Raw genomic sequence first — 14,639 nt, 5'->3', positions numbered from 1 at the left:
CTAGCTGATTCATGAGGACAACTTCCTAAAGTGCACTTAATTAACTCAGAGATTTTGTAAACAGCTGTACATGTAGTTTCCGGAAATTGTAGGGATATGTCAATCTGACATGTGTACAGTCTGCCTTCCTAACCTCATCAGTTTTTACTAAAGCTGAAAACAAGAAGCTCAAATTTGGCACCTTCTGAAGCAAATGCCTGTAAGTTTTTGAGAAATGTCGCTTTAGCCTCCTGGAAGATGGGGACAATCTGATTTCCCCTGTTTGAGTCTGTTGAGCCAGATGAGGCTTTTAAGTTGATATGAATGAAAATATTAAAGCTTGTGTCTTTAGTAAAGGGTATAGCTTTTCTAACATGTTGCTGCAATGTGATTTTGCTTGTGGGTTTGGGCTTCCCTCTTGGCTAGACAGTAAAGAATCTGCCTGCAATGCAGGAGACCTGGGTTCGATTCCTGGGTCAGGAAGATTCCTGGAGAAGGGAATGGCAGCCCACTTCAGTATTCTTGCCTGGAGACTCCCATGGACAGAGCAACCTGGGGGGCTATAGTCCATGGGGTTGAAAAGAGTCTACTCAACTAACACTTTCACTTTCACTATTGTTCCTATTGCTGACCAGCTGTGCTCTTCAGAGGACTTCTCTGCAAGGTGGGTTTTATATCCATTGAGTTCGTAACAGTTGCTTCCTTTAATCCCACCTGGTGGGTTGATCTGATACTTGACAGACTTATAAACCTGGCTTGGACAAAAATCACTTGATGTTTGACATTTTATTAAAATCTCATACTCCTCAAGTAAGAGGTGATAGTCATATACATAGAACATTTAACCAAAACTAACCGTGCAATGCAAGACTTTAACACGCACACACAATTAAGAGAAAAACCTAGTGAATCATTTCAGAGCCAAGACCAACCTAATCAAAACGGAGGGAAGAAACATCATCAAGAAAGTACAGAAGAAAAATCACCTTCTAGGTACCATTAGGAGAATACCAATTGCACAAAGCTGATGACAACGGAGAATAGGGATTTTTTCCTTTATAATCTTATTGCCACTGCAGAAGATCAGACTCTAAGATATGCCCTAGAAACTAAGCTAGAGATTTGCCTGTGGTTTCTCAAGGGTGCCGTCAAGGTCTTTTCCTGTCATTAGTTAAACTCTCATCCTGGCTATAATCTCTCGGGGAACTAGCTAGAGACTATCTTAAGATCATCACGTATTTATTGCTTAGCCTTTTCCTTGACTTCGATCGTCAGAACCTCTTCCCCGGCCTCGGCAGAAGGAGCCATGCTGATGATGAGTGATTGACGGGTAGTTCCTCTGGGTAAAACTGCGTTTCTAATTGCCTGGGGCGCTTCCTCCGCTGTAATGGAACTCGTTTGACATTTGGATGCTTCAAGTGGTTTCTCTGCTGTTGCTCTTCCTTTATCTTCAGATTCTTTTCCTTTATCCTCTTCTTCCTGGTTTTCATCTTTTCTCTAGAAGAAAGTTATTGAAAAGAGTTGATTGGTACTGAAATCATAATCGAGGATGTTGGAGTCTTTTGATTAATACGCAATACCTAAGGATCACGGTCAAAAGACTGACGTAATATGGGAATCCTGTCTGCCTTTGACTATCCTTTAACTAAGTTTTCTGATGTACTAGAGAATGGGGTTGAGCTGTCACCTTTGAATTCAGGGTTAGTGTGCGTTACACTTCTGTTCCTGCCAAGGAATTTGCTCCCAATTGGCCCCCATGGTCTCTGAATTATTAGACTTAGTGCTCCAGATGCTTTGCTTTTCAAATATTTACTTATTTATTTTATGAAGATAAAATTTTAAATATTTATCGTTTAATAAAAAGGTATTAGCCCGATACCAAATAATGCTCTAAAAACACTCTAGAACTATAGTTGCCCTCCTGCATAAGCTCATGGGAGCATCTCAGGGAGAAATTCCTGTCTCCTTCCTGGTACAGTCTCCCCATTTGCCCCATAGGTATTTGGTATAGTTTAGAACCTTTGGCATTTAGTCTCATCTGTAGAAATTTCACATCAAGACACATACCATGCTCTTTGCTGGTGATGCTTGAGATCAGTCTGACAGAGGCTTGTACAGGGTATGAAGGTGCATATACGGAGTTGAGAACCTTACTTAACACACTGACTTACAGAGCTGTTTTCCCCATAAGTCTTCTACACAAATTATTATTTGCCTGCCAATTAAATGAGGCATCTGGTGTACCCTGACCTCCATCACAGTGTTGTGTGTGTGTGGAAAAGGAAGAGGCAAGTTTGAATCTCTTGAGTGTGATTGACTTTATAATATTTGCTTTACCAATTTTTGGAAAGAGTCACAGATACTCATTTCTTAGTGTTTTAGAGACAACATAATAACTAGATTCAGAAAACTTGAATCTCTGCTCTGTTTTTCAGGATCTGCCCTCATCAACTTATCATGAGAATCAAAGAAATATGAAAAAAAAAAACAGAAAAACTAAAACATTTCAGTTTCATGACATTTCTAGGAATTAGGAGACAGCTTGGTGTAGGTGTTGAAGACTGAATTTTTGACTAATAACTTTTGCTCTGTCATTGATGGTGATCTTATCTAAATAATTGATCTGGATCTCAGTTTATTCAGCTATAACATGAAGGCTGTCATGTCCTCTGTGAGGTTACTTCTGACTTAGTGATAGTAATTGAGTGAATACTGGTGAAAATGTTTAATGGCTGGTAAAATGTCTTACACATTTATAGGTATATATATATGTTTATATATATACAGTTGATCCTCATCATTCATGGTAGTTTTGTTCTACAAACCTGCCATGAGCACTGAACTAGCAAACCCTGCTCTTTGGGGGTAATGCAGGTTTAGGATCCTACAAGCCTCTGGTTTTAACATTTTTGTCAACTGCTCAGTACATAACCTTGTTTTACATGCATTTCTATTTAGAAACACCTTATTTAATATGTATGGTTTATTCATTTCATTGAACTCACAGCCAATAGCACTCTGACTCATGCCCGGATGAAGCTTGTCTAATACACGTGTTTCTCTGTAGGGCACATCACTGCATTTTTTGCCCTTTGGAACACAGTACTTTGGCACTATGTTTGAGGGCCATTTTTAATAGTGAGAGGGGGGAAATGCACAAAAATACAAAAAACACGACAATAAATAGACCTTGAAAAGTTCATTCATTCACAGTGTGAGAGCTGAAACAAGAAGGCAAAGTGTCTCCTTGTTCAAATTCAGCTGAAAATATGTGCCTCCAGCAACTTAAGTTTTTGCTACTCTGTACATGTATGCCCGAAAATAACCCCTAAACCCCTTAAATATTGGTTTTGAGGTTACAGACACACTTTAGTGAGTAAGCAGTTTCACAAACACAGAAAACACAAATTGAGCCACCAGGGATGCCATATATACTGGTGCTGGCTTCAGTCGCTCAATCATGTCCGACTTTTTGTGACCCCATGGACTGTACCCCGCCAGACTCCTCTGTCCATGGGGGTTCTCCAGGCAAGAATACGGGAGTGGATTGCCATTCCTTTCTCCAGGGTATCTTCCTGACCCAGGGATCGAACCTGGGTCTCCTGCATTGCAGGCAGATTCTTTACCTTCTGAGGAATATAGAATCACACAGAAATCAGTCCAGATTAAAATGGCTACCCACTCCAGTATTCTTGCCTGGAGAATTCCTTGGACAGAGGAGCCTGGCGGGCTATAGTTCATGGGGTCACAAAGAGTCAGACACTGCTGAGTGACTAACCCTTTCACCTTTCCTCATATATATATCTACATATATCATCACAAAACACTAAAACTGTCATAATAAACCCAGGGGGATTAACTGTGATGATACATGGGTATAGAGTAAATAATAATAAGTGCTGTGTATAATGTAGCAATTATATGCATTAGATGAATCCAGATTATCCCAGTGTCTGACACGGGATTAAAGTAGGAGCTTGTCTGAGTGTATTTCATCTGGAGGTCTCTGTTACAGCCCTCCTTTCCCTCTGTCCTATTACCTGAGCGGTTTGTTCTCTCTTCAACGTGAGTAGTCTTGCAAGACCTGCTTTTCCAGAGCTTCCCAGAAGAGCTTTAAACATTTTGGGTGTTTCTTGTTTCGGTGGGAAGAGAAAGGCAAGTCCTTTGTTTGGGGGCGTTGCCCCTGTGCCTGGAGCCTTGTTCTTTAGAAGCACTCTGTGGGCAGGAGAGAAAGGCCATTTTAGATAGCATTGTGAGGATTCTGGAAAAACTTCCCAGAAATACTGTCTTTTTGCCTAGTCTGTGAAGTTTTCAGTGCATGACCACATAAACAATAGTATGTTAGGTGGCTCTCCTGGAAACTGTTGACTGCAGCCATGAGCACAGGGTCACATGAAGCCAACTCCTCTCTAATGGGTTTTTTTTTTCTCTAATGAGATGTCAAAGGTGGTACCTGGCTTTCTTCATGAGCAGCTTTTCAGAATCTGGATAATGCACTAGAATTTCTTGGAGGGTCTTTTTATCCAGAGTTAAAAGGTTGGCGAAACCATGGGCCACCACGTTGGCTGTTCTCCGGTTCCCTCCTCTTGCCGCTAGAAGGCTGTAAGAGAGAAAAGCAAATCTTTGCCACCATTTTCTATCTCCCTCCACCAAAATCTTTTAAAAAATAAATATCACATGTTAGAGCCATTTATACTGCTTCGGGTTCATTCCCTGGAGGTGAGAGTTCAGGTGATTCTGTGGAGAGAGTCAGGATGTGGCGGCAATAGACGTGGCAACAACTTTTAACATGTTTGGCATCTAACTCCCGCCTCAAATCAAGGCTTTGTAGCCATCAGAGCCTGGGAGGCTCTTCCTCCCAGATTCCAGAAGTGCCGCCTCTCTTTGGTGAGAATCCTCTATTTGCTCTTCCAAACTCACCTTTTATCCCTCCAGACATCTTTGCCTTCCAGGAAGCTGAACTGTGGGTTTGCTTTCTGATTTGGGGTGAGCCAATGGGAAATTAAATTAAAAGACGCTTACTCCTTGGAAGAAAAGTTATGACCAACCTAGATAGCATACTCAAAAGCAGAGATATTACTTTGCTGACTAAGGTCCGTCTAGTCAAGGCTATGGTTTTTCCTGTGGTCATGTATGGATGTGAGAGTTGGACTGTGAAGAAGGCTGAGTGCCGAAGAATTGATGCTTTTGAAATGTGGTGTTGGAGAAGACTCTTGAGAGTCCCCTGGACTGCAAGGAAGTCCAACCAGTCCATTCTGAAGGAGATCAGTCCTGGGATTTCTTTGGAAGGAATGATGCTACAGCTGAAACTCCAGTACTTTGGCCACCTCATGTGAAGAGCTGACTCATTGGAAAAGACTTTGATGCTGGGAGGGATTAGGGGCAGGAGGGGAAGGGGACGACAGAGGATGAGATGGCTAGATGGCACCACTGACTCGATGGATGTGAGTCTGAGTGAACTCTGGGAGTTGGTGGTGAACAGGGAGGCCTGGCGTGCTGCGATTCATGGGGTGGGAAAGAGTCGGACACGACTGAGCGACTGAACTGAACTGAACTGAATGGGGAATATGAGGAGGAAGTCAGAAAGCAGGTGGAGAGTGGTTTTGGAGCATTTATTCCCCCATTCTTGCCCTGCCAGGACTTAGGTTAGCAAAGGCTGCAGGTGCTACCAAAAATCCACAGCCCCTGACATGTGGCCGTCTCCTACAAGAGCAACTCCCGCAGATTTCTTTCTGGGCCCTGATAACACGCCCTGCCCTTGTCCCCTTTAGGCTTGGCTGTGGAAACAGCTCCCTTGTAGCTAGCTTTGAGATGTATCAGCATCTCTTGTTGGGTACTCTTAGATTTGTCTTTTAATTTTCTTTGACTGACTTCTGTCAATAATCCCTTTATTAAAGTCTTCTTAGTTAATTTCCTTAAGTGTACATTCTGTTTCGCCTGTACTCTGAATAATAAAGCTCTGACAGCAAATCTTAATGATACTTTGGTAACACTAAGTGGATTCAGTCTCTTCCTAAAAGTAATTTCCAGATCAAATTATTTCTCAGAATCATAAATTGCTCTGTAGTACGGTCATTAGGGCTTCCCAGGTGGCTCAGTAGTAGAGAATCTGCCTGCCAAGCAGGAGACATAGGTTTGATACCTGGGTTGGGAAGATCCCCTGGAGAAGGAAATGGCAACCCTTTCTAGTATTGTTGTCTGGAAAACTCCATGGGCAGAGGAACAGGCTACAGTCCATAGGGTTGCAAAGAGTTGAACGTGGCTTAGTGAAACAATAGCAATGGTCATTCACTTACCACTTCCCACTTGGAATGTTCGAAAATTGTGGGTTTTATATCTCTCAGGGTATAGCTGGGGCATTTTGCCTTTTGGAAGTAGCCAATAGATAGTTATCAAATAAATGAATGATTGAGTGAATGAAATAAACGAATATAACTTCTATCATTCAGCAGTAATCTAGAAAATAAGGGTTGGTCTTTGAAAACAAGACAATAAAAAGCACATTTCAAATGTTAAAAAAAAAAAACAAAAAACCCACTACAGGCTCTGCAGTGAGATGGTAACACTCACTGAGATTCAGCCTCTTGGAGTCAACCATTTAGAAATGGAGAAAGAAGTCTCACATTAATGAAAACAATCTCCAGGGGTGGGAAGGACTGAGCAAGCAGTCTGGCAATAGAAACGCTCACGCTTTCACAGCCCTGCCTTTGGGGGCAATGAGATGTGAGAAGCTGCCTGGATCTTGGGCCTGAAGATTGATATCAGACCGTGTGTATTTCTCTAGCTGTTGTTGCAGAAAATGGAACATTCTGACTGGCCGTAAATCATTAGGAAACTAACACAGAGTTTCAGCTGTGACATGTAAAGAGCGTGGAGGTTGTCATCCCTGTCTTTACCACTTGAAAAAGTTGAACACACCGAAAAACCAATGACTTTTCTCAGACCTGTCAGAGAACTCAGGTTGCAAGGTCATCTCCTGCCCCAATCTGGAGAATCAGATGATTTCAGAGGTCATGGCCAGACCTGCTTATCTGGGCAGAAGCCCTTGGAGCTATAACTGGTAGGGAACACTTAAATGGTAATTTTGACAAATTGCTATAGGTTGAGAGTAAATTATCAAGAGAATGAGAAACTCAGAGGGCCACAATTAGGGGGAAACTGATACTTTTATGGGTTTGATGTTGAGAAATTCCAGCAAATTCTCATGGTTAGAGCCAAGAAAGATCTGCTTGTTGCTCTGGCAATAAAAGGGGATAATTAATCATTGTTAAAAAACAAAACAAAACAAAACTCCCTAGGTGTATTTTTTCTCCATCACAAAGGCCTACATCCAGGGAAAAAGATTACCAGAGTCTTATCCACCTTTAGGAAGGGCATTTCTCTCACTCTAGGCACTTCTAGCCTTCCTGTCTTATGTAATAGGATAAGAAGGACCTGTGAAGGTCGCATCCCAGGGACATAAGTGCCCTAAAAGGCTGAGATTTAATCCTAAAGTCTGAGCTCTCCCCCGTACCTTAGCACCATGTCAAAGGGGCTTCTGTATATAAAGAGTGGATAATAGTTGCAAAATGCCGACTTGCTCTGAGGAGGAGTATTTAAGGAAGGCCAAAGGCAGCAGAGGGGATGGAAACAAGGGCGCTAGAGACATTTAGAAGCTCTAGCACCCACAGCTACAGCAAACGGTAAACACAGCTCAGCTCCTAACGAGAGGAATACAACATCTCATTCTAAAACTTTTGCCTCAGTTCCCATTACATCATACAAAACTTTTAACAAAAATTACAAAGCACACTAAAAAACAAGTGAAATACAGCTGGAAGAGCCAAAGAAAGCATCAGAACCAGACTGAGATGTAAAACAGATGTTGGAATTATCAGATAGAGAATTTAAAATAACCATGATTAATATGTTAAAGGATCTATTGGAAAAAGTAGGTCTCATTCAAGAACAGATGGGTAATGTAAGCAGAGAGATAAAAATTCTAAGACAGGTTCTAAAGGAAATGTTAGAAATCAAAAATACTGTAGCAGAAATGAATAGTGACTTTGATGGGCTCATCAGGAGACTGAGTATGGCCAAGAAAAGATTACATGAGATGTGTAGAAAGTTCCTGAACTGAAATACAAAGAGAGAAAAAGAAAATAAAAACAGAACACCGAGAACTGTGAGACATTCTCAAAAAGTATTACACACACACACACACACACACACACACACACACACTGAAGCACCTACCAATCTCTAATACTAAAAAAAGAACTTAAAGTAATTATGGCAAGAACTTTCCCAAATTAATGACGGACAACAAACCACAGTTCCAGGAAGCTCAGAGAATACCAAACAGAATAAATTCCTACCCCCATTCCTTAGCATATCATATTTGAATTGCAGTAAACCAAAGACAATCTTGAAAAGAGATAAGAGGGGAAAACGTTACTTATAAAGGAATGATAATAAAAATTATGGTGAACTTTTCATCAGAAACCATGCAGGTAAGAAGAGAATGGAGTGAAATATTGTGCCTGAGAGGAACAAAATCATCAACCTAGAATTCTATGCATAGTAAAATTATTCTTCAAAAGTGAAGGAGAGACAAAGATTTTTCTCAGAAAACCAGAAACTGAGGGACTTTGACATTAACAGAACTACTTTTTAAAAATGTTGAAAGAATTTCTTTGGGAAGAAGTAGAATGATACAGATTAAAAACTTCGGTTTATAAAGAGAATGAAAGACATGGGAGAAGGAATAAGTAGAGGTAAATAAAAGTTTTATTTTTCTTATTTTTAATTGACCTAAAGTACAGATTTAAATAAAGTAGCCGTGTATTGGGTGACTGAGCATAGGGATAAGTGAAATGACCGACATTAATGTCTTCAGGGCTGGTACGGAAGGCCTTTATAAGACTCCCGGATTACCCGTTAAGTCAGTCAGTTCAGTTCCTCAGTTGTGTCTGACTCTTTGTGACTCCATGGACCACAGCACGCCAGGCCTGCCTGTCCATCACCAACTCCCAGAGTTTACCCAAACTCATGTCCATTGAGTCGTTGATGCCATCCAACCATCTCATCCTCTGTTGACCCCTTCTCTTCCTGCCTCCAATCTTTCCCATCATCAGGGTCTTTTCCAATGAGTCAGTTCTCCCCATCAGGTGGCCAGTGTATTGGAACTTCAGCTTCAGTATCGGTCCTTCCAATGAATATTCAGGACTGATTTCCTTTAGGATGGACTGGTTGGATATCCTTGCAGTCCAAGGGACTCTCAAGAGTCTTCTCCAACACCACAGTTCAAAAGCATCAGTGCTTCGGTGCTCAGCTTTCTTTATGATCCAACTCTCACATCCATACATGACTACTGAAAAAATCATAGCTTTGACTATACACAACTTTGTTGGCAAAGTAATGTCTCTGCTTTTGAATATGCTGTCTAGGTTGGTCATAGCTTTTCTTCCAAGGAGCAAACATCTTTTAATTTCATGGCTGCAGTAACCATCTGCAGTGATTTTGGAGCCCTAGAAAATAAAGTCTGTCACTGTTTCCATTGTTTCCCCATATATTTGCCATGAAGTGATTTCCCATGAAGTAATGTGTGATAGTGGTGTAGTGTAAATGTGAAGGTAAACTTTTTTAAAATGTGTATTGCAAACACTGAAATTTTTTGCAATGAATCATAATAGATATGTTAAGAGAAAAACAGAATTATATAAAATGCTCAATTAAAACCAGAGAAAGCAAAAAATAAATAAATAAATAAAATAGAAGGAAGAAAACCTTACTGTTAGGCCACTGTAAGGCATGAGACTTCTACCTGAACTTCATGGTAAATTTGAGTCCAAGACTATTCAGGTCACTTAAGAATGGATTTACTCCTCCCAGATGGAAACTATTTCTTTGGAATCCACACATGTTGACCATGTTAATGCCCACTTATTTTGTTCAAGATTTCACATTAAAAACTTAAAAGTTTGTTCCTCCATGGCCAAAAAAACCTATTTACTTTATAGTCCTTTCCTGAAGTTCTCCCCAAGACAAGCTCTGCCTTCAATTTCCTTTCTTTTTTGAGGAAGAAAAAGAAATTTTACTGTACCATTCATCTATTTATCGTCTATCTTCCTGCCTATCTAGAAATGGATGTTAACATTTGAAGGACAGTGATTGGATGAGTCTATTTCATTCACAGTCCCATCTCCTTGGAATAGAGTAATCCACTGGCTAGGCAGGGCTAGATGGCATTGAGGGGCTTAATTTGGACCTGAGATTGTCTCTGTGTGTGTCAGACTATGAGAGCAGAAGAGAAAATAACATATTTAAATGTCAAGTTATTTTGAGATTTCTTAAGCTTTAATTAAAGTTGCCTACAGGTTACACATTTGGAGCGCTTGATGAGTTTTTGAACGGAAGAAATTGTCTGCCAGATGGATTTTGCCCAAACTCTCTCAGCAATGTTTAAAATAGCATCTTTTTTTCCTTCTGTCCACAAAATGCTTCTCCAGCATTCCACCAATGGAAAGTTTCACTCACTAAATAGCTTAGTAAGAAGATCTCTAAATATTTCCAAGCTCACAGAGTTTCAGAAATAGCACGTGCTGGAGGGTGAACAGCTGAGGTTAATGATAAGTGTCCCCAGGTCAAAAATAGTGAATAGAGCAGCAGCTCAGAAAACAATGGAATGGATTCTAATTCCAGGTCTGCCTCTGTTTGCTGGGACCTTAAACAAGAACTTAAGGACCTTTTAGATGTTTACTCCAATCACATAAGTAATTATTAAGCACCTATCATGTTTTCAGCAGGCCTAAAGGAAAAACATTAAAGCATGATATGGTTTTGTGCAAAGAGTACAGATTTTGGAACCAGATAACTCTACCATTTATTTATTTATAATGTTTAATTAAAATTTTAAAAATAGAACTATAGTTGAACTTTGCTATTTATTAAGTGTATTTCTGAGCAAGATACTTAATCTCTCTTTTGGGAAGCAAGACCATTTTTTAGCACCTACTATAGGTATTATTATCTTTAGGGAGAAATAGGTGTTTGTAGACTCTTGACATTCAATTATGAAGGTGTAATTAGGTAAAACTCCTGGCTGAGAAGTTTAAAACCCTAATTTGGGGTATGTAATTGTAACAAGTATCAATAAATATAATAAAGTTTATTATTCAAGGTTTTCCAGAGAAACAGAAAAAACTAGGGTGTGTGTGCACGTGCACGTGCGCGTGTGCGCGTGCGCACACACACACACACTTACGTATGTATATATAAAAGGAGATTTATTGTGGGTATTGGCTCACGTGGTTATGGAGACTGAGAAATCCCACCGTCTGCCATATACAAGCTGGAGACCAGCAAGCTGGTGGTACAATTCAGTCTGGGTCCAAAAGCCTGAGAAAGCAGAAAGAGGAGCCTCTGGTGCAAGTCCAAATCTGGGTCTGAACGTTCAGAACCAGGAGCTCTGATGCCTGAGGGCAGAATGCAGATACGCTAGCTCAAGCTGAGAGGGTGAATTTGCCCCTTTTTTGCCTTGTTGTTCTATTCAGGCCCTCAGTGGATTGGGTGATTCCTCCTACATTGCTGAGGGTGATCTTCCTTACTCCATCTCTGATTCAAATGCTAATTTCTTCCTCAAACACCCTCACAAACACACCCAGAAACAATGCTTTATCAACTATCTGGACATCCTTTAGCTTCATCAAGTTGACATACAAAATTAACCATCATATTACCAGCATGAGAAAGGTGAATAAGTGAATGAAATCGGTGATGGGAATGTCAGAGGGAAAAGGTATAAATATATTTAGTGTGAGATGACCTGTATGTGCAAAACTTGATAAAAGTCAGGAATTAGTAGCAATATGGAGGTTATATATGTACATATATAACATATTTACACAAATATCTATTATACATGTATAATATACATACATCATGTGTATGTATATGTGTGTAATACACATACATCATATACATATAATATGTAATATGCACATATACAATAAACAATTATGTCTATGCATGTGTCTATGTATACATTGGTGCATGTTGTGTGCATACACCAGAAAGAGCTAGAATATTCAGATGGTCCCTTGTCAGTCATTCATTCCCAGTTCTTTTCCAGGCGTGCCACGTATGGCATCATAAATTGTGCACAGCACACACCAACTATAATATGACTGGAACACACCCTCACAGCCCTTTTTAGCAGAGCTGGTTTATGCAGAACGCATTCACAAGGAAAAGTAGAATACAAAAGAGCCTAAGAACAAAAGAAAAACAAGAATGGAAACATAAAATGAGGTTTACACAAGATTGCAAACTCTGCCACCAGAAGGCTTCAAATTTGGCTTTAAGTCTCTTACATCATAAAAAGCGATCAATTCTTAGTTTTAAGACAGAAATACCTCTGGAAGAGCTTTAGTAGGGAGGCCACTACGTAAACTGGTGGACAACATGTTCATATTCTTATTACAGATGCAAAACTAAGTTAGCCGGCACTGTTTGTGACATGGTCCTCAGTAAATGCCGTGTGTCATTCCAAAGTCTAGTTCCATCAGAGCAATTCTGTGGGCAGGAAAGGCAGTCAGTATACTGCATATCAGATACTCCTCTCTCTTTGTTTTCAGTGGTACCCAGACTATCTAGAAAAAAATAATCCTCCTAAACAATGCCTTTCTCAACTGTTCTCTTGATTAGTAGTTTTTTCGAAGAGTTTGAGATTGTACGGACCATTACACTTTGGAGGCCAATCATGCAGAAGCATATAAGAAATCCACTGTATGAACTGAAAAGGAAAGGAAAAAAAGAAATTAGAGATAAATTAGGAGCGTGTAGAAATAGCATACTCTGTAATGACCTAGATACTGTGCTAAGTTCTGGGGTTATAAAGATGATTAATATCTGCCCTCAAACCAATAGGGTACCCACCTACACTGTTGGGGGGAATGTAAATTTGTGTAGCCACTGTGGAGAACAGTGTGGAGGTTCCTTAAAAAAACTACCATATGATTCCTCAATTACAGGAGAAAAACTATTAAAAATTCCAACATATGGAGGATGAACAACACTCTGCTGAATAACCAACAAATCACAGAATAAATCAAAAAAGAAATCAAAATATGCATAGAAATGAATCAAAATAAAAACACAAGAACCCCAAACCTGTGGGACACTGTAAAAGCAGTGCAAAGGGGAAAGTTCATAGCAATACAGGTGTACCTCAAGAAACAAGAAAAAAGTCAAATAAATAACCTAACTCTATACCTAAAGCAACTAGAAAAGGAAGAAATGAAGAACCCCAGGGTTAGTAGAAGGAAAGAAATCTTAAAAATTATGGCAGAAATAAATGCAAAAGGAACAAAAGGGACCAGAGCAAAAATCAACAAAGCCAAAAGCTGGTTCTTTGAAAGGATAAATAAAATTGACAAACCATTAGCCAGACTCATCAAGAAACAAAGGGAGAAAAATCAAATCAATAAAATTAGAAATGAAAGTGGAGAGATCACAACAGACAACACAGAAATACAAAGGATCATAAGAGACTACTACCAGCAATTATAAGCCAATAAAATGGACAACGTGGAAGAAATGGACAAATTCTTACAAAAGTACAGCTTTCTAAAACTGAACCAGGAAGAAATGGACAATCTTAACAGACCCATCACAAGCACAGAAATTGAAACTGTAATCAGAAATCTTTCAGCAAACAAAAGTCCAGGTCCAGATGGCTTCACAGCTGAATTCTACCAAAAATTTAAAGAAGAGCTAACAGCTATCCTACTCAAACTCTTCCAGAAAATTGCAGAGGGAGGTAAACTTCCAAACTCATTCTATGAGACCACCATCACCCTAATACCAAAACCTGACAAAGATGCCACCAAAAAAAAAAAAAAAAAAATTACAGGCCAATATCACTGATGAACATAGATGCAAAAATCTTTAACAAAATTCCAGCAATCAGAATCCAACAACACATTAAAAAGATCATACACCATGACCAAGTGGGCTTTATCCCAGGGATGCAAGGATTCTTCAATATCCGCAAATCAATCAATGTAATATACCACATTAACAAATTGAAAAATAAAAGCCATATGATTATCTAAATAGACGCAGAGAAAGCCTTTGACAAAATTCAACATCCATTTATGATAAAAACTCTCCAGAAAGCAGGAATAGAAAGAACATACCTCAACATAATAAAAGCTATATATAACAAACCCACAGTAAACATTATCTGCAATGGTGAAAAATTGAAAGCATTTCCCCTAAAGTCAGGAACAAGACAAGGGTGCCCACTCTCACCACTACTATTCAACATAGTTTTGGAAGTTTTGGGCACAGCAATCAGAGCAGAAAAAGAAATAAAAGGAATCCAAATTGGAAAAGAAGAAATAAAACGCTCACTGTTTGCAGATGACATGATCCTCTACATAGAAAACCCTAAAGACTCCATCAGAAAATTACTGGAGCTAATCAATGAATGTAGTAAAGTTGCAGGATATAAAGTCAACACACAGAAATCCCTTGCATTCCTATATAATAATAATGAGAAAATAGAGAAATTAAGGAAATAATTCCATTCACCATTGCAATGAAAAGGATAAAATACTTAGGAATATATTTACCTAAAGAAAATAAAGACCTATATATAAAAAATTATAAAACAC

General features: G+C 39.4%; 1 protein-coding gene across 1 annotated transcript in view; it reads right to left on the bottom strand.

Moving 5' to 3' along the window:
- Positions 1-1,218: 1,218 nt before the first annotated feature.
- The window catches only part of CNGB3 (cyclic nucleotide gated channel subunit beta 3), a 174,904-nt gene continuing 161,483 nt past the window's right edge, over positions 1,219-14,639 (bottom strand). The window contains exons 16-18 of the mRNA XM_052651974.1: positions 4,433-4,579; positions 4,020-4,194; positions 1,219-1,476 (exon numbers count right to left, since the gene is read on the bottom strand). Coding sequence (XP_052507934.1) covers positions 1,219-1,476; positions 4,020-4,194; positions 4,433-4,579 — 580 coding nt within the window. The remainder of the gene's footprint in view (positions 1,477-4,019; positions 4,195-4,432; positions 4,580-14,639) is intronic.

Source organism: Budorcas taxicolor, chromosome 14, assembly GCF_023091745.1.
Source record: "Budorcas taxicolor isolate Tak-1 chromosome 14, Takin1.1, whole genome shotgun sequence".
Taxonomy (NCBI): domain Eukaryota; kingdom Metazoa; phylum Chordata; class Mammalia; order Artiodactyla; family Bovidae; genus Budorcas; species Budorcas taxicolor.
This window is presented reverse-complemented; position numbering and strand designations above follow the sequence as displayed.